The sequence below is a fragment of the Callithrix jacchus genome, chromosome 5 (genome assembly GCF_049354715.1).
Source record: "Callithrix jacchus isolate 240 chromosome 5, calJac240_pri, whole genome shotgun sequence".
NCBI lineage: Eukaryota > Metazoa > Chordata > Mammalia > Primates > Cebidae > Callithrix > Callithrix jacchus.
The window spans coordinates 3,281,704-3,307,731 of record NC_133506.1 but is presented as its reverse complement, the minus strand read 5'-3'; the positions used below and the strand labels follow the sequence as shown (position 1 = coordinate 3,307,731).

The 26,028-nt window shown below is 44.0% G+C and overlaps 1 protein-coding gene across 12 annotated transcripts in view; it reads left to right on the top strand.

Moving 5' to 3' along the window:
- The window catches only part of CNBD2 (cyclic nucleotide binding domain containing 2), a 73,172-nt gene that overhangs the window by 28,350 nt on the left and 18,794 nt on the right, over nucleotides 1-26,028 (top strand). For all 12 annotated transcript variants that reach the window (XM_078371016.1, XM_035302750.3, XM_035302749.3 and 9 more), the window contains 6 exons: nucleotides 8-164; nucleotides 660-811; nucleotides 3,347-3,485; nucleotides 7,946-8,060; nucleotides 15,908-16,085; nucleotides 17,814-17,934. In XM_078371016.1, coding sequence (XP_078227142.1) covers nucleotides 8-164; nucleotides 660-811; nucleotides 3,347-3,485; nucleotides 7,946-8,060; nucleotides 15,908-16,085; nucleotides 17,814-17,934 — 862 coding nt within the window. The remainder of the gene's footprint in view (nucleotides 1-7; nucleotides 165-659; nucleotides 812-3,346; nucleotides 3,486-7,945; nucleotides 8,061-15,907; nucleotides 16,086-17,813; nucleotides 17,935-26,028) is intronic.

Sequence of the window (26,028 nt, the reverse complement as noted above, 5' to 3'; positions counted from 1 at the left end):
TTCCCAGGTTTGGTCGCAGGCGTGTGATCATCAAGAAGGGGCAGAAGGGCAACAGCTTTTATTTCATCTACCTGGGTACAGTTGCAGTGACCAAGGATGACGACGGCAGCAGTGCCTTCCTAGATCCCCACCCGATATTGCTGCACAAGGGTGGCTATTTTGGGGTAAGCCCAGGGGAAGGACCTGGCTTCCTGGGGTGGAGTGGGTGGAGGTGACAGGACTCCTGCTAGAACCTCTCAGCCAGGCCCAGTCTTGCCTAGTACTCTGTGCACATCACTGTCCTGTATGGGCCCCAGTGCCCTTACCTGTCAAATGCCAATTGAGTTGGACCAAGATCAGCCTCTTCATCTGTGATGTTTAAGGAGTATGTTCCTGATACAGCCCTTTAGAGATGCAGTGACTCCACAGTGAGGCCTCTCTAGCTTCTTACCCTCTGGACTGTTCAGGCCTGTTGCCTCTTTTTCCATAAGCAGCAGATTAAGAAGAAGGAGACTGGGCCCCAGTGGGAGAATATGCAGGAGGATAGAGGGGGCTGGGGAACATGCAGTCTGGGGAGGAGAGAATTCAGGGGGAAGATGGAGGCAGGGAAGATGTGTGTAAGCCTGAGAACAGGAAGTGGAGGTGGCTTCACACTTGCCCTTGCCCTGTCCACCCAACAGGAAATGGGCCTTCTGGATGCTTCAGTGAGGAGGGCCACCATTGTCTGTATGGAAGAAACGGAGTTCCTGGTTGTTGACAGGGAGGACTTCTTTGCTTATAAGCTGGACCAGGAAGTTCGGAAGGATGCTCAGTGTCAGTTTGAATTTTTTAGGTAACTCTACCTTCATTCAACATTTTTTCCCCTTATGTGTTATTAGGTGCTTGACTTTGTCTGTCCTAGGCCTGGTGGGAAACATACTGGTTGCTGTTGTCTTGGATCTGCTGAAGTCCCACCTCCCACCAACTTTCTCTGTCTGCAGACTCCTACTATACCTTCAGGCCTCAGCTCAAATATCCCTTTCTTATTGAAAATAATAGTAAGAATAGCAAACACGGGACTGGGCACAGTGGCTCACTCCTGTAATCTCAGCACTTTGGGAGGCCAAGGTGGGAGGACCCTTGAGCCCAGGTGTTCAAGACCAGCCTGGGCAACATAGTGAGATCCTGTCCCTACAAAGTAAAAAATAAAAAAAAAATAGCTGAATGTGGTGATACATACCTATAGTTTCAGCTACTTGGGAGGCTGAGGTGGGAGGGTCACTTGGGCCCAGGAGTTCGAGGCTGCAGTGAGTTGTGATCACATCACTGCACTCCAGTCTGGGTGACAGAGCACTATTCTAATAGCTAGGACTACAGATGTGCTACCACATCCAGCTAATTTTTCTATTATTTGTAGAGACGGAGTCTTGTTATGTTGCCTAGGCTGGTCTTGCACTCCTGGTCTCAAGTGGTCCTGCAGCTTTGGCCTCCTAAAGTGCTAGGATTACAGACATGAGCCCCCATGCCCAGCCTGAACTGTAATTCTTTTTCTTTTTTGAGACAGGGTCTTGCTCTGTCGCCCAGGCTGGAGTGCAGTGGCGCGATCTCAGCTCAATCCTTCTGCCTCAGCCTCCCACATAGCTGGAATTATAGGCACACGCCATCACTGCTGGCTAATTTTTTTATATTTTTAGTAGAGACAGAGTTTCACTGTGTTGGCCAGGGGGATCTCGAACTCCTGACCTCAAGTGATCTGCCTGCCTCGGCCTCCCAAAGTGCTGGGATTACAGGCATAAGCCACCATGTCTGGCCCAAACTATAATTCTTGATTGCATAGTAATTTCCTTACAGTTTCTATGCCCCCTCAGACAGTAAACAATATGGTGACGGGGACCAGCTCTGTCTTTGTCACTGCTGTAATCCTTATGTTACCACACTGACAGACACATCCAGGTGCTCAACAAATAAATATTGAGTAAGATGAATAACAGGATATAAATAATTACAACCATGTGTGAGTCAGAAAGTAAGCACCATAACTATGGGTATTACATTTAACCTAAAAGCAGAACTCATACATAGCAAAAGATTTTTGTTTTTCAAATACTTATGTACATGAAAGGCCACATAAGGATATACAAATAAAATCTCATTTAATTACTCTTTAGTTATTTGCCTTTATGTAAAAGAGTAAAAAATCCAACAAAGTATCTGCACTGGCCCTAAAAATTCAGGTTGTAGGGCTGCAGAGCTACAGAGAGGTGAGATGGCCAAGGGGTCTGGTTCCTGTGGTTGGGGCTGAGAGAGGTAGTTCCATCCCCTGGAAAAGTGGGGATTTAGTCCTAAAGGGAGAAGTTGTTCTTTTTTTTTACTGTGGAAAAATAGGTCTGGCTCCAATCTCAGCTCTTAGGTTATCAGCAACGTGACCCTGGATAGGTCATGTCATTTTTCTGTGCTTTAGCCTCCTGCTCTGTAAAATGGGGGTAAGAATATCCTTCTCCCAAGGCCATGGTGAGGATGGAATGGGATGATCGTAGGAAGTATGTGGCCCAGTGGTTGGTACTCCTTCTATGGTGGCCCTACTTTTCTTCTGGTGTCTCCAGACCTTTGTCCCAGGCATGGCACTGACTGTGTTCACCTCTGGTGCCAGGTGCACATTGAGGCCTGAGTCACCTTGAGTTAACCTGATATGATGAACTCAGTCCACCTGAGTCAGTTAAGTTTGGAGCCCTTAACCTGTTGGAGGTGAGAAAATCTGAGATGATTGTTGTCAACCCTTGGAGCCACATATGAAGGCAGGCAAGCCTGTGAGGGTGGTAGTCAAGGTCAAGGGAAGGGCAGTCACTGTGGGGTGGCCTCAGCCATGGGGAACAACAGGCAGAAAGAGGGGAGTCCAGACATGTCCTTCTCCCCAGGCCCAGAGTTGAGTATTTGAAGTCAGCAGGCCAGGGGGAGACAGGGGTTGGACGAGCTCCCCAAAGCAAAGGTAGGACCAGAACCACTAAGCTAGGGGACAGAACAGCCATGAGCTGGAGTGGGGACTAGCTTCATGAGCCACGGTGGGGAGGGGCAGCAGGGCTGGAGGAGAAGAAGTTTCTTGGAAAGAGGAGCAGAGGTGAGAAAAGCACAGAGGCTGGATCACCCAGGGGCATCTGAGCAGCAGCAAAGAGGGGAGCTAGGCTGGAAGGGAGGGCCTTGGGAATGGTGGAGAGAGCCAAGGCGATAGCAGGTGATAGCCAAGGTGATAGTGGCTACAGGCGAGGCCAGGTGATCAGGCAGGTAGCAGTGAATTCTTTCACCTGGTCATCTTCCACTGGAGAAGAGCATGTGCTCTCTGCAGATTGCTAAGGTGGTGGAGGTGATGAATTCTAACAGGTTTTTCCCACAGGAAGATGGACCTGTTTGCATCATGGTCTGATAAGAAGCTCTGGCAGCTCATAGCCATGGCAAAGATAGAGAAGTTCTCATATGGGCAGCTGATCTCAAAAGACTTTGTAGAGTCATCCTTTATCATGTTTATCAGCAAGGTGAGCAGGCTGGACGTTGGGGTGAGGGTGAACCTCTGAGGAGCATGCCTAAGATCATGTCCTGTGACCTAATGGTCAGAGTCTGAGCCCCTTTTTGCAATCTGTGCAATTCACTCCCTTTTCTGAGTTTTCATGTCCCAACTGTAAGATGCCTGCCTCTCTGAGTGTGGCTGGAGACATTAAGATACACGGCAATTGGGCTTGGTGGCACCTGCCTTTAATCCCAGCTACTCAGAAGGCTGAGGAAGGAGAATCACTTGAACCCAGGAGGTGAAGGTTGCAGTGAGCTGAGATTGCACCACTGCACTCCAGCCTGATGGGAGCAAGACTCCATCTCAAAAAAAAAAGAAAAGAAAAAATAATGTGAGTGTGAGAAATAGAACAATATATCACAAGTCAGATTTAATAACATTGAATTTATTGGGAAGAGACTGGATTGGGATGCAACTTCATTTGTCCAATCATGGTTGAGTTGCAAGTATAAACTACAAGAGTACAGCCAAATCCACAAAAGAATTCTGTGAGAGGCTGGGTGCGGTGGCTCACGCCTGTAATCCCAGCACTTTGGGAGGCGGAGGTGGGTGGATCACGAGGTCAAGAGATTGAGACCATCCTGGCCAACATGGTGAAACCCTCTCTATAAAAAAAAAAAAAAAAGAATTCTGTGAGAGCTGATTGGCTGTATGGAATTTCCTGTATGGTATATATATTTATCATTTTCTTGTATGGTATATCTTATTATTTATAAATTGTATGTAACACATTCTTTATAACATTAAAGTTTATATACATGCATATGTTTTTCAGGAGAGCTGGTTGTTAAACTTGCCAGCACCACTAGGGGAGTGGTGTGTGTGTTGTTATTTTCGACTCAGTCCCAGAGAACAGAATCAAGTCTAGTTAATATAAGTAGCAAAAGATTGATTACCAGATGTCAATTGAAAGTTCCTTCTCCTCCCTCATATCTTCTTCTTCTTTGCTGAAATTTTGAGGTGATCACCTCTGCCATGTCTCCAAATTTAACTCTAAGCTCTTCGATATTATACAGTCGGGAAAGATGGGGGAATGTGTGGTGAGGGACAGAAATTCTTTCCAGCATTTTCTTTAATCAGAATAATGATTACATTCTGACTGGCAGGAAGTTGGGGGTGGATCTTCATCTGTTTTGCCTCCATTGCTTCATCTATGAAATGGAACCACTCACGCTGTAAAGTCTGTTTAAGGATGAGAATCAGTTTAGCAAATGCTTCGCCAGTGAGCATTCCTCCTGCAAGCCAGTGGTTCTCAAAGTGCTGTTACTGGACCAGCGGCAGCACCAGCAGTACTTGGGAACTCATTATTATTTCTTCCTCCTCCTCCTCCTCTTCTTCTTCCTTTTTTTTTATTTTTTAAGACAGGGTTTCACCATATTAGTCAGGCTGGTCTTGAACTCCTGACTTCAGGTGATCCACCCGCCTCAGCCTCCCAAAGTGCTGGGATTACAGGTGTGAGCCACTACGCCCGGCTTTTTTCTTCCTCTTCCTCTTCTTCCTCTTCTCCTTCTTCTCCTTCTTTCTTCTTCCTCTTCCTCCTCCTCTTCTTTTTTTTTTTTTTTTGAGTTGGAGTTTCACTCTTGTTGCCCAGGCTGGAGTGCAATGGCATGATCTTGGCTCACTGCAACCTCTGCCTCCCAGGTTCCAGTGATTCTCCTGTATCAGCCTCCCAAGTAGCTGGGATTACAGGCGCCTGCCACCACACCTGTCTAATTTTTGTATTTTTAGTAGAGACAGGGTTTTGCCATGTTGGCCAGGCTGGTCTCAAACTCCTGACCTTCAGGTGTTCAGCCTGCCTCAGCCTTCCAAAGTACTGGGATTACAGGCATGAGCAACCATGCCCAGCTTGGAACTCATTTCAAAACGCAAATTCTCAGGCCCCCTGCCAAGAGCTACTCAATCCATAACTCTAGGAGGAAGGGCTCAGTGATCTGTGTTTTAACAAGGCTTCCAGTGATTCCAATGGACACTGATGTAGGAGAACCTCTGTCCTAGGGGAGGAATTCTCAAATTTTGGTAAGCATACAAATACATAGGGTGCTTTTTAAAAAGGCAGATTGCTGTCTAACCCCAGCGATTGATTCATTAACTCTGGTATCTGCAGTTGAGTAAGTGCTGCAAGGGATTAATGCAGGTGTGCTGAGCCTTCCTTCTGAGAAACATAATGTGGAAGTCACTAAAGGGCAGCAAGGTGAGTGCTCTTGGCCAGAAGATGAGTCTGGTTTGTTCTTTACAGTGTTTTATAAAGTTTGATTTAATCATCAATGTGAAGATTTTACATAAAAATTCTGATTTCTGGCTTTTGAGAATTCAGAGGATCAGGTAACACTAAACCATATTTTGGTACAGCTCCCACCTCTGGCTGGAAATGAGAAGCACCAGCCCCCTCTAAAGGACTGCTCTTTTTTTTTTTTTTTTTTTTCTTACTTGGCCAGCGTTTTGAGTGTTCATCTCTGGAAGGAGATCAAGCTGTCCCGACTCTTGTAGTTAACTCATATTGCCACTAGAGGGCAAAATCAGCTGCGGGTGACTGGACACCCTAGGGACCTCCGAAAGCTGGAGATTTCCTTTTGGCATTGAAAACTTAATGCCCACTATCAACTCATTTCTAACAGTTTATCATTGAGGGACACATAGTGGAACTGTTTTCTCCATAGATACAATTGAAGACTCACTAAATACTTGAGGAAACCAGGCTCATGTTGTTTCTCTGGGACCTGCAATTCCTCTGTCTCAAAAAAGAAAGGATGCATAAAGATTTCAAATCTAAACCTTACAGCTTCATAAATTTTTATATATGTATACACCTGTGTGATCACTGCCCAAATCAAGATAAAGAATATTTCCACTACTCCAGAAGGCTCTCTTGTGCTCGCTCCTTCCTAGACAAAATCTCCCCACAAAGCTTACCACTCATAACTTTTGCATGTTTTGAACTTCATATAAATGGAATCATACAGTGTGTACTCCTTGTGTCTGACTTCTTTTGCTCAACTGAATATTTTTTATTTTAAATTTTATAAATTATGGTGTACATAGAATAATATGTAACCCTTAAAAATGATACTATAGAACTATATTGTTTGGCATGAAAAGAGGTCTTTGATATATTATTGAGTTTCTAAAAAAATTACGAGTCTGTTTTACATACATGAACTCATTGATAAAAGATTGTAGATATACATCTTTTTTTTCCTCTCTGATGCTTGGGAAGATATACATCTTATATGTTCATAGAGAAAAGTTTGAAATTTTCACTAATACGTTACTACTGGTTATTTCTGGGTGTCAGGATTAATGTAGTTTTTACTTTCTCTGTGTTTTTCTGTTTGGTCTGAATATTTTTAAACTTAATTTTGGAATAATTTTAAATTTATAGAAAAATTATGAGAACAGTACAAAGAACTTCTGTTGCTGGGACTACAGGCATGCACCACCATGCCTAGCTAATTTTTTCTTTTTTTTTTGAGAGGGAATTTTGCTTTTGTTGCCCAGACTGGAGTGCAATGGTGCAATCTCACCTCACTGCAAACTCTGCCTCCCCAGTTCAAGCGATTCTCCTGCCTCAGCCTCCTGAGTAGCTGGGATTACAGGCACCTGCCACCACACCCGGCTAATTTTGTATTTTTAGTAGAGATGGAGTTTCTCCATGTTGGTCAGGCTGGTCTCGAACTCCTGACCTCAGGTGATCCACCCACCTTGGCCTCCCAAAGTGCTGGGATTACAGGCATTAGCCACTGTGCCTAGCTTAATTTTTGTATTTTTAGTAGAGACAAAATTATTTTGTATTTTTGTCATGTTGGCCAGGCTTGTCTTGAACTCCTGGGCTCAAGTGATCGTCCTGCCTCAGCCTCCCAAAGTACTGGCGTTACAGGTGTGAGCCACTGTGCCTGGCTTATATTTAGTTCTTATGCTTCTTCAGTTACTTGAACTTATTATGGTGGGTAAATAACACTTTCATTAAAAAATAAAAATAAAAAAAGAACCAGGGTGGGTGTGGTGGCTCATGCCTGTAATCCCAGCACTTTGGGACGTTGAGGCAGACAGATCACTTGATGTCAGGAGTTCAAGACCAGCCTGGCCAACATGGTGAAACCCTGTTTCTATTAAAAATACAAAAATTAGCCACGCATGGTGGCACATGTCTATAATCCCAGCTACTCAGGAGGTTGAGGCAGGAGAACCACTTGAACTCAGGAGGCAGAGGTTGCAGTGAGCCGAGATTGCCCCATTACACTCTATCCAGCTTGAGTGACAAAAGTGAGACTCCATCTCAAAAAAAAAAAAAAAAAAAGAAGCTGAAACCACTTGCATTAAGCAAATAAAACAAAATGAGATAAGATGCAATTCAGAGAAATTTTCTTCAAATCCTGGCCTGCTTGGAGCCTTAGGGGTTAACCCTTTTGCTGTGTCCCTTGCTATTTCCAGGGCAGCTGTGAAGTCCTGCGGCTGTTGGACCTTGCTGCCTCCCCTTCCTACCACAAGTGGGTCTGGCAGCACCTGGAGCTGATCCATGACAGGCCTCTGATGACCCACCTAAGTGGTAAGCTGCCTAGCCCATCTGACAGCAGGGGGCGACTGGGCCCATCCTGTTTCCAGTTCCCAGGCCATAAGCCTTAGAAATCTAGAGCCAGCTGGCCTGACAGGTTATCTCCTCTGCGCCCTTCCATGGAAACCAGGGTATCTCATCAGCACCCAGCCATGGAAATCTGGTCTGCAAGGCCCTCCCCTCCTTTCCAGTCTCTCTCTCTTTTTTTTTTTTTTAGCCTTTTCCCTTTTGCTTTTCAGGTTCTTTCACATGACCATCGACTCCTTGCCTCACATATCCCCTGCCCTTTTTTTCACCCAGCTCTCTTCTGCTTTTTAAAATCTGTTTATTTATTTATTCATCCTGTCTCTGGGTTTGCCTATGATGGACTTTTCGTATAAATAGCACCATACATTATGTGGCTTTTTGAGTCTGACTTCCTTCACTGAGCACCAGGTTTTCAAGGTCCATTTATGTAATAGCACATATCATTTCTTCATTCTGTTTTATGGCTGAATAATATTCTCATGTATGCTCTTAGAAATCTATACTACATTTTTGTTTGTCCACTTATCCGTTGATGAACATTTGGATTGTTTTCACTTCTTGGCTGTTTTGAAATGTTGCTGTGAACATTTGTATACAAGTTTTTATGTGACCATATTTTTCAGTTCTCTTGGGTATTACTTATATGGCTAGGAGTGGGATTTCTGGGTCATATGGTATCTTAGTCCATTTGCCATTTCTATAACTAAATATCTGAGACTGGGTAACTTAGAAAGAAAATAAATATTATTCTTATAGTTCTGGAGGCTAGGAAGTCTGAAGTTGAGGGGCTGCATCTGGTGAGGGCCTTCTTGCTGATGGGGACTCTTCAAAGTTCCAAGGCAGCAAAGGGCATCACATGGAGAGGGAGTGCGTCTGTTTCTCAGATGTTAGACTACACATCTTTCCTTGGAGAAGTCTTCCTGGTTTCTCATGATGGACCAGATCTTCCATCCTCTGTTATGTCCCATTCAAGTACTCTTCTGTTTTATGTAACCCCACTGAAATCATACAACTAAGTCTGAAATGGTTATAAACATTTGTTTCCGTAGCTAGAATATAAGCTCTATAAGGGCATTGCATTCCCAGGGCCTCGTATCATGCCTGGCATCTAGTAAGTGCTCAGAAGCGAATTACAGGGTTAATGGATAAACATATTTCTGCTGCTGTGTGTGATTTGGATGCATCTTCAGGCTGTAAATGTGTGTGCACTCTCCACAGCCTTAACCAAACTCATGTATCTAGTAACAAGTATGAAACCAGTGATCATTTATTGAGTTCTGATTGTAGGTTTATTATATTGAGCTTGACTGTTTATACATATTGCATAATTCTCATAATAACTCTTTTTTTTTTTTTTTTTTTTTTTGGAGACAGAGTCTTGCTCTGTTGCCCAGGTTGGAGTACAGTGGTGCAATCTCAGCTCACTGCAACCTCCACCTCCCAGGTTCAGGTAATTCTCCTGCCCCAGCCTCCCAAGCAGCTGAGAGTACAGGGACACACCACCATGCCCAGATAATTTTTGTATTTTTAGTAGAGACGGGATTTCACCATGTTGGCCAGGCTGGTCTTGAACTCTTGACCTTAAGTGATCTGCCCGCCTCAGCCTCTCAAAGTGCTGGGATTATAGGCGTGAGCCACTGTGCCTGGCTTAATAACTCTTTAAGAAGGTATGATTGCACCATTTGACACATGAGGAAACTGGCTCATAGGGCGAATAAGTAGCAACGTAGGACTGTAGAGCTGGGATTCTAACCCAGGCGCAACTGGTTCCAAAGCCCAGACTTCTTTCTCTTCATAAACGTCTCCAGCCTTCCTCAGTCTCCATTTGCTGTTGTTGGACATAGACGTTGTCAAGTAGCAGCCCCTAGAACTGGCCAGGGTAATAACCAGGTTTCCTGATTCTAGGGTATATTGTTTCCATTCACAACTCTGTGTTGGCATTTTTATTTATGTTTTTCCCCTTCCATCCTCTGCAAATCTTTTTGTCTCACCCACTTGGATCAAGAACCGCAGCCCTCAGCAGACATTTGCAGTGACTCAGGTGTCTTACCTCTTACCTTGTGCCCACTACTGGTGTGCTTGCCCCACATCCCTTGAAATTGTCATCTGTGTATCCTGGGCCCTCCTCCCCAAGGATTGCCTTACAGATACAGCCAGTCCTCTTGAGATTAGAACTGAGGCTAACACAGGGAGGCAGAGGAGAAGCGTGGAAAAAGGAGAGGTTGGAGCTGAACAGAGCTGGGTTTGAATCCCACTTATTAGCTGGGTAACTGTGGTGAGTCCTTAAAGCCTCTGGGCCTGGTTTCTTCATATTTACCTTGGGTAGTGTCATGGTTAGGAGCATAGGCTCAGAGCCCACTGCTTGTGTTTGAATACAGGGTCCTTCTCTTACTAGCGATGTGATAGTGGATAGGTGACTCTGTCCACGTGCACCAGTGCCCTCAGAGTCTGTAAAATGTAAATAATGATCTCTACCTCATAGTATTGTAATGACATTAAGCTAATTAATGTATGAAACTCTTAGATGTTTGTTGTCACTACCGCACAGGCTACTAGGAAGGCTGAGATGATGTTTGCATGAGGCCTTGTAAGTACTTGGTAAATGTTTCTTCTCATGTCAGTTCTTGTTTGTCCCTTTTCCACTGTCAAACCACCAGAGAAAAAGCTGCATCCCACAAAATTTTGATATGTTATATTTTCATTGTTATTCACTTCAAAATATCTTTAAATTTCCCTTTTGATTTCTTCTTTGACCCATGGAATATTTAGAAGAGTGTTTATTTTCCAAACATTGGGGGAATATCCAGCTATCTTTGTTATTGATTTCTTTTTTCTTTTTTTTTGAAAAGGAGTGTTGCTCTGTTTGTTGCCCACGCTGGAGTGCAGTGGTGTGATCTTGGCTCACTTCATCCTCCACCTCCAACCTCTTCTTTTTCTACCCTTCTTCTCTGCCTCCCTGTCTTGGCCTCAGTTCTAATCTCAGGAGGACTGGCTGTATCTGTAAGGCAGTCCTTGGGAAGGAGGGCCCAGGATACACAGATTACATTGATCCTGGGTTCAAGCAATTCTCCTCCCTCAGCCTCCCAAGTAGCTGGGACTACAGGCGCCACCACACCTGGCTAATTTTTGAATTTTTAGTACAGATGGCGTTTTGCCATGTTGGCCAGGCTGGTCTCAAACCCCTGACCTCTGGTGATCTGCCTGCTTTGGCCTCCCAAAGTGCTGAGATTACAGGCGTGAGCCACCGTGCCCAGCCTGTTATTGATTTCTAAGATAACATACTTTATATGATTTGAATCCTCTGAAATGTATTAAAACTTGTTTTGTGGTTCAGAATATAGTCTATCTTGACAAGTGTTTCATTTGCATTTAAAAAAACATTCTGTTTTTGGGTGCAGTATTCTATGACTGTTAAGTAGGTAAAGTTGGCTGATAGTATTGGTCAAGTCATCGGTACCCTTATAACTTTCTGTCTGCTTGTTCTATCAATTGTTAATAGAGGCTGGGCATGGTGACTCACGTGTATAACCTCAGCATTTTGGGAGGCTGAGGCGGGTGGATCACCTGAGGTCAGGAGTTTGAGACCATCCTGGCCAACATATAGTGAAACCCCATCTCTACTAAAATAATACAAAAATCAACTGGACGTAGTGGTGCATGCCTATAGTCCCAGCTACTTGGGAAGCTGAAGCAGGAGAATTACTTGAACTTGGGAGGCAGAGGTTACAGTAAGCCAAGATTGCACCACTGTACTCTAGCCTGAGTGACAGAGCAAGACTCTGTCTTTAAAAAAAAATGTTGGGGAACTGGGGAGGGATAGCCTGTGGAGAAATACCAAATGTGGGTGAAGGGGAGGAAGGCAGCAAAACACACTGCCATGTGTGTACCTATGCAACTATCTTGCATGTTCTGCACATGTACCCCAAAACCTAAGATGCAATAAAAAAAATAAAAAAAGTTAGTAGAGTTGTTAACATTTCTAGCTATAATCGTAGATACATTTTTCTCCTTGTATTTCTGTCTGTTTCGCCTCATATATTTTAAGCTCTTTTATTATATGCTTAGACGCTTGGGATTGAACTCTTAATCATTATGAAATGAACTCCTTTGTCCCTGGTAATATGCTTTGCTCGGAAACCTACTTTTTCTGACATAAATCAGCCACTTTTGATTTAATGTAGCTTCCTTTTGATTAGCATTAGTTTGGTATATCTTTTTCCATCCTTTTGTGTTTAACTTATTTGTGTCTTTATATGTAAAAGTGGGTTTCTTAAAGGTAGCATATAATTGGGTCTTACTTAAAAAAATTCTGTCCGACAATCTGCCTTTTTATTGAGATGTCGAAGTCATTTACATTTAATGTTAGTATTGATTATGGTTGGATTTAACTTTACCATCTTGTTATTTTTTTTTTCTACTTGTTACATCTATTCCCTTTTTCTTTTGTTTTTCCCTGTCTTTTGTATTATGTATTTTGTATAATTTAATCTTATTTTCTTTGTTGGCTTATTATCTGTTTGTGGTATTACTTTCACGGTTGCTCTGTGATCATTGTATATACTTTTAACTTATCACATTCTACCTTTAAGTGATATTATACCACTTCATGTATAGAATCAGAATCTTACAACATTATATTTCCATTGTGTCCTCCTAGATATTATGCTATTGTGATATATTCTACTTGCATGTATGTTAAAAACTTACCATATGTGGTTATTACTTTTGCTTTAAACAAGTATCTTTTAAGTATATTTAAATAATAATAAGAAAAGACTCTTATATTAACCTACGTAGTTACTATTTTTAATGTTCTTTGTTCTTTTGTATAGATCCAGATTTCTACCAAATACCATTTCCTTCTGCCTGAAGTATTTCCTTTAACCTTTCCTATATTTCAGGTCTGTTAGTGACGAATTATTTCAGCTTTTCTATGTCTGAAAACCATTTTATCTTATTATTATTATTTTTTAAGAGACAGGGTTTCTCTGTGTTGGTCAGGCTGGTCTCGAACTCCCGACCTCAGTTGATCCACCCACCTTGGCCTCTCAAAGTGCTGAGATGACAGGCGTCAGCCACTGCACCCAGCCTTTTATCTTCATTTTTGAAAGAAATTTTTGCTGGATATAAAATTCTAGGTTAACAGTTTTTTTTTTTTTCTTCTCACTATTTTAAAAATGTTGCATTCAAGTCAGTTTTCTGGCTTGCATTGTTTTCAACAAGAAGTTTGTTAACATTTTTATTTATTTATTTATTTAAAGACAGGGTTTCACTATGTTGGCCAGGCTGGTAACTCCTGACCTCAGGTGATTCACCCACCTTGGCCTCCCAAAGTATTGGGATTACAGGTGTGAGCCACTATGCCCTGCTGGAGATCTCTTTTTAATCAATATTATTGTTGTATATGTATATTTTGGCGGGGGGGGTGTGGAGTCTTGCTCTTTTGCCCAAACTGGAGTACAGTGGTGCAGTCTCGTCTCACTGCAACCTCTGCCTCCCCGGTTCAAGTGATTCTCCTGCCTCAGCCTCCTGAGTAGCTGGGATTACAGGTACGCACCACCACGCCCAGATAATTTTTGCTTGTTTTTTTTTTTTAGTAGAAACAGGGTTTTCCCATGTTGGTCAGGCTGGTCTTGAACTCCTGACCTTGTGATCCACCCGCCTCGGCCTCCCAAAGTGCTGGGATTCCAGTGAGCCACTGCACCTGGCCAATGTACAATTTTTATATGTCAGAATGCACATATTTTACATGTATAGTTAAATGACAAATTAGAAAAAAAAATTTTTTTTTTTTGAGACAAGGTTTTACTTTGTCACCCAGTCTGGAGTACATTGGCATGAACATGGCTCACTACAACCTTGACCTCCTGGGCTCAAGTAATTCTCCCACCTTGGCCTCCCAAGTAGCCAGGACTACAGGCACGTGCCACCACACCTTGCTTATTTTTATGTTTTGTAGAGACCGGGGTTTGCCATGTTGCCCAGACTGGTCCCAAACTCCTCAGCTTAAGTGATCCTTCTGCCTTGGCCTTCCGAAGTGTGGGATTACAAGTGTGAGCCACTGCACCCAGCCACAATTCCATGACAAATTTATACCTCTACAATCAATTTATAGAACATTTCCATCACCCCAAAAAGTTCCCTTGGTCTCCCTCCCTAGGCAACCACCCATCATTCTCTACCCATCACCTCTGCCCTAGGCAACCTCTGATTTGTTTTCCATCATTATAGTTTAGATTTGTCTTCCCATGGTTTCATATAAATGGGATCATACAGTATGAACTCTTGTGTCTGGCTTCTTTTGCTTAGCGTGCTGAGTAGTTTGCTCTTTTTTATTTCTGAATTACATTTCCTTGGAGACTTTTTACTTTAAGAGACAAAGTCTTTCTTTTTTCTTTTTTTAGATGGAGTTTTGCTCTTGTTGCCCAGGTTGGAGTGCAATAGCATGATCTCAGCTCACTGCAACTGCTACTTCCCAGGTTCAGGCAATTCTCCTGCCTCAGCCTCCTGAGTAGCTGGGATTATAGGCATATACCACCATGCCCAGCTAATTTATTTTTATTTTTTATTTTTTAGCAGAGACAGGGTTTCTTCATGTTGGTAAGGCTGGTCCCAAACTCCTGACCTCAAATGATCTGCCCATCTTGGCCTCCCAAAGTGCTGGGATTATAGGCGTGAGCCACCATGCTTGGCCAAGATGAGCTCTTTCTGTGTTGCCCGGGCTGAATTTGAACTCCTAGGCTCAAACAATCCTCCTAACTCAGCCTCCAGAGTAGCTGGGACTACAGGTATGCGCCACTGCAACTGACTCTTGGTGATCTTTTTAAAATAACTCTCATGAAGGGCCTATCATATGCTGGCACTGGGCTAGGCGTATCACATACTTTATCTGTAATTCTTTTTTTTTGAGAGAATTTTACTCTGTTGCCCAGGTTAGAACACAGTCTTGTGAACACAGCTCACTACAGCCTCAGTTTCCTGGGCTCAAGCAATCCTCCCATCTCAGTGACCCCAGTAGCTAAGGCTACAGGCATACACCAGCATGCCTGGCTATTTCTTCAATTTTTTTGTAGAGATGAGGTCTTGCCACATTGCCCAGGCTGGTCTTGAACTTCTGGACTCAAGTGATCCTCTAACTTGGCCTCCCAAAGTGCTAGGATTATAAGTGTGAACTACTGTGCCCCAGCCTGTAATTCTTAACAATATTCCTGGCCAGGCACAGTGGCTCATGCCTGTAATCCTAGCACTTTGGGAGGCCGAGGTGGGTGGATCAGCTGAGGTCAGGAGTTCAGGACCAGCCTGGCCATCATGGTGAAACCCCATCTTAAAAAAAAACAAAAACATTCCTTTGAGGGCTCTAATGATTATATGACTTGTCTAAGGTTCTATGACCAGTCATCCATTTATCTTTTATTGCTAACCCTGCCCCAATTTGAAAGCCCAGTTTGAAGGCCAGGATAAATATGATCTGTTAATGGAATGGTATGAGCTTTGAATCCGATAGACCTGAGTTCAAATCCAAGCTTTAACCTTTTCTGAGTGACTTGAGCTCTCTGCTTTCATCTTATCTTTTAAAGTATGTTAATCACCCTTCTCCAGATGTAATGAATGCAAAGGCTCTAGCACAGGGCCTGGCACCCAGGGACGTTACATGGAGGCCACAGAGTTTTTTCTTTCTTTCTTTTTTTTTTTTTTAATTTCCCCATGTTCCAGACCATCCAGGTAGGTTCCTGTGATAAGCTTCAACTGCTACCACCATAATCATCATGTATGCAAAGATCCATAAGTATGTTTTCCTGTGCTTTCCCTAACAGAATACTCTCCTTTGGAAAGATACAATGAATTCCAGATCAAATCATATCCTCTACAAGACTTTAGCTCCTTGAAACTTCTGCATCTCCAAAAAGCCTGGGAGCTACAGGGGACAAGCTTCAGCAGGAAGATCAGAACCTCAGGAGACAGTGTCCCCAAGATGCTGGGCCCGAAGATCAAGTAAGCCCAGCCCTTGCCAGATAGATGGGTCCAGATTGTGGTTGCAAAGGGAGAGAATACTTATCTGGCAGAATGTCAGGGATGCTGGGGAGGGGACAAAGATGGAGGACACAGGTCAATCCCAAAGGGTTGTGCATGAGGCAGCCTAGAGATATCCTGGGTCTGAGAGCCAGGACCCACATTCTTCACCTGTAACATGAAAGGGCACTTCAGGCATTTAGCCACTTCTTTTCTCAGGGCCTCAGTAACCCATTTAAGGAGGAAGGGGCTGGACAGATCTTCTGGCTCTGACATTCTGTCGGTCTGTGTGTTGCTCGGCCCTTTTGATTTTGAGCTGCTTCAGAAAATTCTATCCATCTAAGAAAGGCAGTTATAGGGCAGTAGATAAGAGCCTGTGTTTGGAATTAATCCTGGCTTGACCACTTATTTTAGCTCTGTGTCCCGAGGCAAAGGACTTGACCTCTCTAAGCTGTATTTCTTGGTAGATAATAGCATCTAAGTCTTGGGGTTGTTGCAAGCCTATAATGATAATTATCGTTAACATTTACAGAATACTTTTTTAGCTGGGCATATTGGCACATACCTGTAGTCCCAGCTACTCAGGAGGCTGACGCAGGAGGATTGCTTGGGTCTAGGAGGTTGAGGCTGCAATGAGCTGTGATTATGTCACTGTACCCCAGCCTGGGCAACAGAGCAAAACTCTGTGTCTTAAAACACACACACACACACACACACACACCAGGCTGGGCACAGTGGCTTACACCTGTAATCTCAGCATTTTGGGAGGCTGAGGCGGGTGGATCACCTGAGGTCAGGAGTTTGAGACCAGCCTGATCAAGAGGCAGAACCCCATCTCTACTAAAACTACAAAAATTAGCTGGGCATGATGGTGCTCACCTGTAATTCCAGCTACTTGAGAGGCTGAGGCAGGAGAACTACTTGAATCCAGGAGGCAGAGGTTGCAGTGAGCCAAGATCATGCTACTGCACTCCAGCCTTGGTGACAAAAGCAAAACTCCATCTCAAAAAAAAAAAAAAAAAGACAAAGAAATTCCTTCCTTTTGGCTGTGCATGGCGGCTCACGACTGTAATACCAGCTCTGGGAGGCTGAGGTGGCCAGATCACTTGAGGCCAGGAGTTTGAGACCAGCCTAGGCAACCCTGTCTCTACTAAAAATACAAAAATTATCCAGGCATGGTGGTGGGCGCCTGTATTCCCAACTACTTGGTAGGCTGAGGCATAAGTATTGCTTGAACCCCAGAAGTAGAGGTTTCAGTGAGCAGAGATCCCATCAGTGCACTTCAGCGCCTGGGCAACAGAGTGAGATTCCATCTCAAAAAAAAAAAAAGAAAGAGGAAAAAGAAGAAATTCTTTCCTCATGCTGAGCATGAGGGGGCCATTCTGGACTGGACTTCCCACCCATTAGGCCTGACTTGCTTGCATGGGATCATCAGCTTCTGCCTCCGGGGGGCGGGACAGCCCTCAGGTGTTTGAGAGGAGGGAGGGCCTGTTTCACCTTCCTCTCCCGTCTCCTTTTTTGCACCCTCCAATTCCTGACAGTAGGAGTCGGTCCCTCCCAGGCTTGATTTTGAGTTTTCTCACCTTTTGGGGAGCTGTGAATTCCCCAGGTAGGGGAGCCCTCCACGTGCAGAAGAGCCAGGGCTGATTAACAAGGGCCTCAGGAGCAGACTGTTACAGACAGGCTCTCTAACAAGCTGTCACATTTCAGATCCAAGCCTACTCAGACCATCAAATGCAACATGATCAATACCAACCTTGGTGAGCTCCCCAAAGAGGCTGTAGTGGGGGCCTACGTGAAGGTGCATACCGTGGAGCAGGGAGAAATTTTGGTGAGTGTGCCAAGACTTTGTTCACCATGGAGCATGAATGGGCTGGAATGTTAACTAATAAGAGTAAAGGTTTAAAAACACTTTCCTCATAGCCAGATGTGGTGGCACATGCCTGTAATCCCAGCTACTCAAGAGGCTGAAACAGGAGAATAGCTTGAACCCTGGAAGTGGAGGTGGCAGTGAGCCGAGATCATGCCATTGCACTCCAGCCTGGGTAACAAGAGCAAAACTCTGTCTCAAAAAACAAAACAAAACAAACTTCCTCCATATTTGATGATATTAAGGAATTGTGTTGATTTGTAAAGATGTGATAAAAATAGCCTGGGTGCAGTGGCTCACACCTGTAATCCCAGCACTATGGAGGCCGAGGCGGGCAGATCACAAGGTCAGGAGTTTGAGACCAGCCTGGCCAATATGGTGAAACCCTGTCTCTACTAAAAATACAAAAATTAGCTGGGCATGGTGGTGTGTGCCTGTAATCCCAGCCATTTTGGGAGGCTGAGGCATGAGAATTGCTTGAACCTGGGAGGTGGGGGTTGCAGTGAGCTGAGATTGTGCCACTGCACTCCAGCCTGGGCAACAGAGTGAGACTTTCTCTTGAGAAAAAAAAAAAAGATACAGTAAGAATATTGTGGCTGTCGGGCATGGTGGCGTGTGCCTGTAGTCCCCGATACTCAGAAGGCTGAGGTGGGAGGATCACTTGAGCCCAGGAGTTCTGGGCTGTAGTGTGCTATGCTGATCGGATGTCCACACTAAGTTTGGCATCAATATGGTGACCTCCCGGGAGCGGGGGACCACCAGGTTGCCTAAGGAGGGGTGAACCGGCCCAGGTTGGAAACAGAGCAGGTCAAAACTCCCGTGCTGATCAGTAGTGGGATTGTGCCTGTGAATAGCCACTGCACATGTAGCCTGGGCAACATAGCAAGATCCTATCTCTTTAAAAAAAAAAAAAAAGAGAATTGTGGCTATGTTTTTTAAAAAGAGTCCTTATATTTAGGAGATACATGTCAAAATATTTATAGATTAAATGATGTGATATCTAGACTTGGCTTTAAATGAATCCAGGAACAAGGCAAAGATGTTCCCTCTTACCACTCCTGTTCAGCATTGTACTGAAAGTCTTACCTAGGCCATTCAAGAAAAGGAAATAAAAGGTATACAGATTGAGATGGAAGAAATAAAACTGTCTTTGTTTGCAGATAACATTATTGTCTATGTAGATAATTCCAAACAATCTTTTTTAAAAAGAAAAACCTCTTGAGATTATAGCAAGGTCATAGGATATAAGATTAATATACAAGAGTCAATTGCTTTCCTTATACCAGCAATGAACAATTGGAATTTGAGGTTAAAAAACACAATACTGGCTGGGTGCGGTAGTCCCAGCACTTTGGGAGGCAGAAGCTGGCAGATCACTTGAGGTCAGGAGTTTGAGACCAGCCTGGCCACCATGGTGAAATCCATCTCTGCTAAAAATAGAAAAATTAGCTGGGACTGGGCATGGTGGCTCATGCCTGTAATCCCATCACTTTGGGAGGCCGAGGTGAGTGGATCACCTGAGGTCAGGACCAGCCTGGCCAACATGGTGAAACCCCCGTCTCTGCTAATAATACAAAAATTAGCCAGGTGTGGTGGCGCACACCTGTAATCCCAACTACTTGGGAGACTGAGGCAGGAGAATCACTTCAAACTGGGAGACGGAGGTTGTAGTGAGCTGAGATTGCACCATTGCATTCCAGCCTGGACGACAAGAGCGAAACTCCTTCTCAAAAAATTAAATAAATTACGTAATATTTTTACAGAATCTGATTTCTTAAAGAATTCAGTTTCTAAGGAGTCCATTAGGAAAAGGCTAAATATTGCATGATTCCAATTCTAGGACATTCTGGAAAAGAAAAACACTATAGAGATAGTAAAATTATCAGTGGTTGTGAGAGTTTTGGAGTTCAGGGGATGGGATGAATAGTGAAGCACAGGGGACTTTTAGGGGAGTAAAATTATTCTGTATGGCACTGTAATGGTGGCTACAAAAGCATTTGTCAAAACCCATATAATTTTACAGCACAAAGAGTGAATCTTAATGTATGCAATTTGTTAAAAAGAAAAATAAATCACCTAGGAGGTCAGTGGATCCTAGGAAGGAATACAAACTATGACAAGATAATCTATTACAAATGTATGAAACAATCTCTGTGAAGGAGTTGGGGGGAAAAGATGCTGACCTGAGTAACTATGGAAATGAGTGGAGTTGGAAAGACTAAAGCAAAAGCGGTTGTGCTTGAGCACTGTACCCTACTGATAAAGTTGTTTCTCATGAGGGCATGGATTAGCAGTACTTATACTACTATACATGCGCACAGTGTTAACATTGAAACCAATCAGTTCAGTAAATGGATGGCAGAGGGTGGGAGCCAGGTTTTTCACTACTTAAGCAGGAATGTGTAGAAAGGGGAGGAGCCTAGAATGCTCCATGTGGTAATGGATTAGAATTGAAAACATCAGTAAACACTCAAGTTTTGCTCAATATGTACTTACAGATAATTATATATAGAAATATTTCTAGGTGTGGGTAGAAGCATACAACTGTTTCGCTCTGTTAGTTAAGAGGACCTAAAAGAAACGATACCCTTCTAGCAATAAGCACACTTAACACTTGGATCTTGGTTTCTTTCTTTTTTTTTTTGAGACAGAGTCTTGCTCTGTCATCCAGGTTGGAGTGCAGTGGTACCATCTCAACTCACTGCAACCTCCATCTCCCAGGTTAGGGTGATTCTCCTGCCTCAGCCTCCCAAGTAGGTGGGATTACAGATGTCTACCACCACACCAGGCTAATTTTTATAATTTTGTAGAGACAGGGTTTGCCATGTTGGCTAGGCTGATCTTGAACTCCTGACCTCAAGTGATTTACCTACCTCGGCCTCCCAAAGTGTTGGGATTACAGGCGTGAGCGACCATGCCTGGCCTTCTTTTATACTTTTTAAGAGACAGGCTCTTGCTCTGTCACTTAGGCTAGAGGGCAGTGGTGTGATCATGGCTTACTGCAGCCTTGAACTCCTGGGCTAAAGCAATCCTCTCACTTTAGTATTCTGAATAGCTGAGACTATGGGCATGTGCTGCCATGTCCAAATAATTTTTTAATTTTTTTGTAGAGGCAGGGTCTCACTATGTTGCCCAGGCTGTTCTTGAACTCCTGGCTTCAAGCAATCCTCCCACTTTGACCTCCCAAAGGGCTGGGATTATAGATATGAACCATTATGCTTGACCTCCATACTGTTTTTCATAATGGCTGTACTAATTTATATTCCCACCAATAATGTATAAGGGTTCCCTTTTTCCCCACATCTTTGCCAACATTTGTCGTATTTTGTCTTTTTGATAACAACCATTTTAACAGGTATGACCCTATGTCATTGGATCTTCAATCTGCATTTCCATGATGATCAGTGATGTTGAGCATTTTTTCATATACCCATTGGTCATTTGTATGTCTTTCTTTGAGAAATGTCTATTCAGGGTTTCTGCCCATTTCTTAACCAGGCTATTTGATTTCTCAAGACGGAGTTGTTTAAGCTCATTATACATTTTGGATATTTTCCCCTTATCAGATTTATGGCTTACAAATATTTTCTACCATTCTTTAGATTGTCTTTTCACTTTGTTGGTTTTTTCCTTTGCTACGCAGAAGCTTTTTAGTTTGATGCAATCTCATTTGTCTATTTTTGCTTTTGTTGCCTGTGTTTTTGGGGTCATACCCAAAAAAACCATGGCCCAGGCCAATGTCAAGAAGCCAGATCATGAGTTGTAATACAATTTCCCAATAAAAGGAACAAGAGTTCTTTGGAAGAATGGTGTAATCTAGGACTAGGACAGGAAATACACAGGATGAGTCTAGAACATATTTATTATAATGCCAGAAAGTAAGGAAGAGCTGGGGGAGGGGCAGGAACTACTTTATTAATATGGGAGCATATCCAAGGGACATGGGGGCCAACTACAAGATCTCCCAATGCCAAAGCTGGAACAATTTGAACAACAAAATAAAGCAGTATTGGATTATAACCAAAAGTACAAAATAAGTATGAGTGCAATATGAGTGCATATTGATATAAATGAATGAATAATAAATTAATAAATGGAGGAGAAGAGACAAATCTCCCTGAAGAATAAATTTCAAGCAATTTATGTAGATACTCTGTCTTAAAGAAGAGAGCCTAACTCTCTACTTCTTAAATGTGGGCCATGCATAGGACTTCCTTCCAAAGAGTACAGTATGGCAAGAGGGGAATGAAGTACTTTACAGTGGAGAAATCTAAAAAACACAGCCAGGTCATCAAGGCCAACACCAGCAGTAAAACATTGTGTTGACAGATTGTCCCTTGATAGGATGTGATGAAAATGTCACTCGTCCTCTGTGGCCATCCTCTCAATATCTTATAACTCCAGTCTAATCATGAGAAAAGCATGAGACAAATTCTAACATTGTGGCATCCCACAAAATACTCAATGAGTGTTGGGTGTGGTGGCTCATGCCTGTAATCTAAGCACTTTGGGAAGCTGAGGTGGGCAGATCACAAGGTCAGGAGTTCAAGACCAGCCTGGCCAATATGGTGAAACCCCGTCTCTACTGAAAATATAAAAATTAGCTGAGTGTGACAGTGCAGGTCTGTAGTCCCAGCTACTCAGGAGGCTGAGGCAGAAGAATCACTTGAACCCCAGAGGCGGAGGTTGCAGTGAGCCAAGATTGCACCACTGCACAACAGAGTGAGATTCCGTCTCAAAAAAAACTCAATGAGTACCCTAAAAACTGCCAAGGTCATCAAAAATGGCCTGAGAAAATGCCACAGCTAAGGGAAGTCTAAAGAACCCTCTTATCAAATATAATGTTGTACTGGATAACATGGTGGAATAGAAAAAGGGCATTAGGTGAAACAGGAAATCTAAGCAACTCATTGATTTTAACTAACAGTAATGTATCGGTCATTAATTGTAACAAAGACATACCAACGTAAGATGTGGGCAACTGGATGTGGGATACCTGGGGACTCTGTGTACTATCTTCTCAATTTTTCTGTAAATCTAAAACTGTTTTAAAAAATAAGACCACCAGGCTGGTCGCGGTGGCTCATGCCTGTAATCCTAGCACTTTGGCAGGCCAAGGCAGGTGGATCACCTGAGGTTGGGAGTTCAAGACCAGCCTAGCTAACATGGTGAAATCACATCTCTACTAAAAATACAAAATTAGCTGTGTATGGTGGCACACACCTGTAATCCCAGCTACTCGGGAGGCTGAGGCAGGAGAATTACTTGAACTCAGAAGGTGGAGGTTGCAGTGAGCCAAGATCATGCCACTGCACTCCAGCCTGGGTGACAGACTGAGACTCCGTCTCAAAAAAAAAAAAAAAAACCTAAAAAACAAAAAACAAAGAATCCAAGGCTGGGCACAGTGTCTCACATCTGATCAAGCCCAGGAGTTCGAGACCAGCTTGGGCAACAAAGCAAGACCCTGTCTCTACAAAAAATTAAAAAGTTAGTTGGGCATGGTGGCATTTGACTGTGGTCCCGGCTACTTGGGAAGCTGAGGTGGGAGGATTGCTTGAGCCCAAGAAGTGGAGGCTATGGTGAGACATGATTGTGTCACTGTACTTCAACCTGGACAACAGAATGAGACCGTGTCTAAAAAAAAATGCAGTTGTGGGAGGGAAGGCAGTATAGATGACCATGCTTGACTATGAGTGGATCACCATGGAAGCTGGGTGGCAGGTGCCAGAGCTGCATGAGAGGAGGAGGAGCAGTGTGCTGGTGCAGAGGTGGGGCCATAGAAGGGCTTTCCAGGAGGAGCAATGGGCCTCAGCACACCTATCCCTGCGGAGGGCTGTCTCCTGAAGCCCCATGTGTGGTCATTCAGCATCTGGGAACATTGCTTCCTGCAGCTTTAAACTAGCTCCTCTCCTCTCCCTGCCCTGTCCCCCAAACAGAAGAAATCCACTTCCTTAGCATGTGATGCCCTTAGGTATTTAAAGAATGCTGTTTTTGTTTTTCATTCAGCATTTATGCAGCTAGGCACAGTGCCGATGTTCTGTTAACTATATTCATATTCATGCTGAGGAGCCTCTATTCCTTTGGTCGTTCTTTATAGGGCCTAGTTTCCAGCCCCACGGCCCACTGCTCCTCCTGGAAAGCCCTTCTGCTTGCCCCACCTCCGCACCCACATACCACTCCTCCTGCCACTCAGCTCTGGCACCTCCCTCCCAGCTTCCATAGTGATCAGCTCACAGCCAAGCATGGTCACCCACACTCCCCCTGCCCCTACTACTGGATTCATTGTTTTAGTGGCCTTATTTTTTAGAACTTTTAGATTTACAGAAAAATTGAGAGTACAGAGTCCCCATATGCCCCACACCCAGTTTCCCCCATTACTAACATCTTACATTAATATGTCTTTGTTATAGTTAACGAAGGCGGTGTCTGCTTCACTTCAGTTTGTTAATGTTTTAAAGTAAGGCGCTCAGAGCTGAACACAGGGCACCAAGGGATGCTGAGGCCTGGGCAGGATGGAGGCACGAGGTCAGGAAAGGCCTTGCTTGGTTTGGTAGGCAGTGACAGGAGGGGAGGCTGTGTCGGGAACAGGAACAACAGGGTCTGTTTTGTCCAGGCCCTGCAAAGCTGGAACAGGGAGTTAGGCCTTGATTTCCTAGAAGTCCTGGAAGGCTTTGGGCAGGGACTTAGCATAAGGACCTGGCAGCTGCTTCCCACTCAGGGCCAGTACATAAAAGACCTTCAACATTTTTTTTTTTTTTTTTTTTTTTGGTGATAGAATCTTACTCTGTTGCCCAGGCTGGAGTGCAGAGGCACGATCTTGGCTCACTGCAACTTCTGCCTCCCGGGTTCAAGCGATTCTCCTGCCTCAGCCTCCTGAGTAGCTGGGATGATAAGCACGTGCCACCATGCCCGGCTGATTTTTGTATTTTAGACCAACAGGTTTCACCATGTTGGTCAGGCTGGTTTCGAACTCCTGACCTCATGATCCACCCACCTCGGCCTCCCAAACTGATGGGATTATAGGCGTGAGCCCTAGTGCCTGGCCAACAAATATTCATTAACGTGACCTTTTTGAAGAAAATGTCTGTGGATGCCTCCATGAGGTGCCTATGCTAGGACTCTGAGCTCCCTGTTTTGAGGCCCTGGCTTCAGTTGTAGGAGAATGAGAGTGGTAACTGCTGTGCCTGAACCCTCCCCCAAGAAGGTGGGTCACATTATCCTCACTCTTGGGAGCAGCAGAGTGGAGCTGAGTCAGCCCTGGGAACAGCAGAGGTTGGGGCCTAGGGTAGAAGGACCCAGGTTTTGAGTCAGGAGATAAAGGAGATCCAAATTCTTCAGGGAACAGGCAGGCTGAGGCCTCTGAGGTGTCAAAACTGGGCAGGCCAGAGCCATGGGCAGCTCAGAAGAGAGGTGGCAGGCGGGGCTTCTTATTCTCATTTTGCTTCTAATAGTTAGCTGTGTGGCCTTGGGCAAATCACTTTTCCTTTCTGAATCTGCATGATGAGAAAATGAGAAGATTCATCTGGGTGAGCTGTCGCCTGTAAAGTTGTGTGGCTCCATCTGGGTCATTCACTGAGCATACATTCTATGAGCACCTACCATGCTTCAAGCATGGCACAAAGTACCTGTGTGGCTAAGTAAACTGACCTAATTCCCGCCCTCACAGGGCTTATGATGTAGTCCGGACAAACAATAAACAGGTAATTAGTAAATATGTAGAAAATTACAAATTGCTGTTAGGAATGGAATAGAAAGCAGATGGGGTGGGGAAGTTCTTAAATGGAGTGGCTAAGGGAAGGCTGCTCCAAGGAGGTGACGTTTAAGCTGAGACTTGAATGATGAAAATAATAAACTGTGGGGCTGGGCACAGTGGTTCACACCTGTAATCCCAGCACTTTGGGAAGCCAAGGCAGGAGGATTGCTTGAGGCCAGGAGTTCGAGACTATCCTGGGCAACATGGTGAAACCTGCTCTCTACCAAAAGCAAAAATAAAAACAAAACAGCCAGCTCACACCTATAGTCCCAGCCACTTGGGAGGCTGAGGAAGGAGATCAC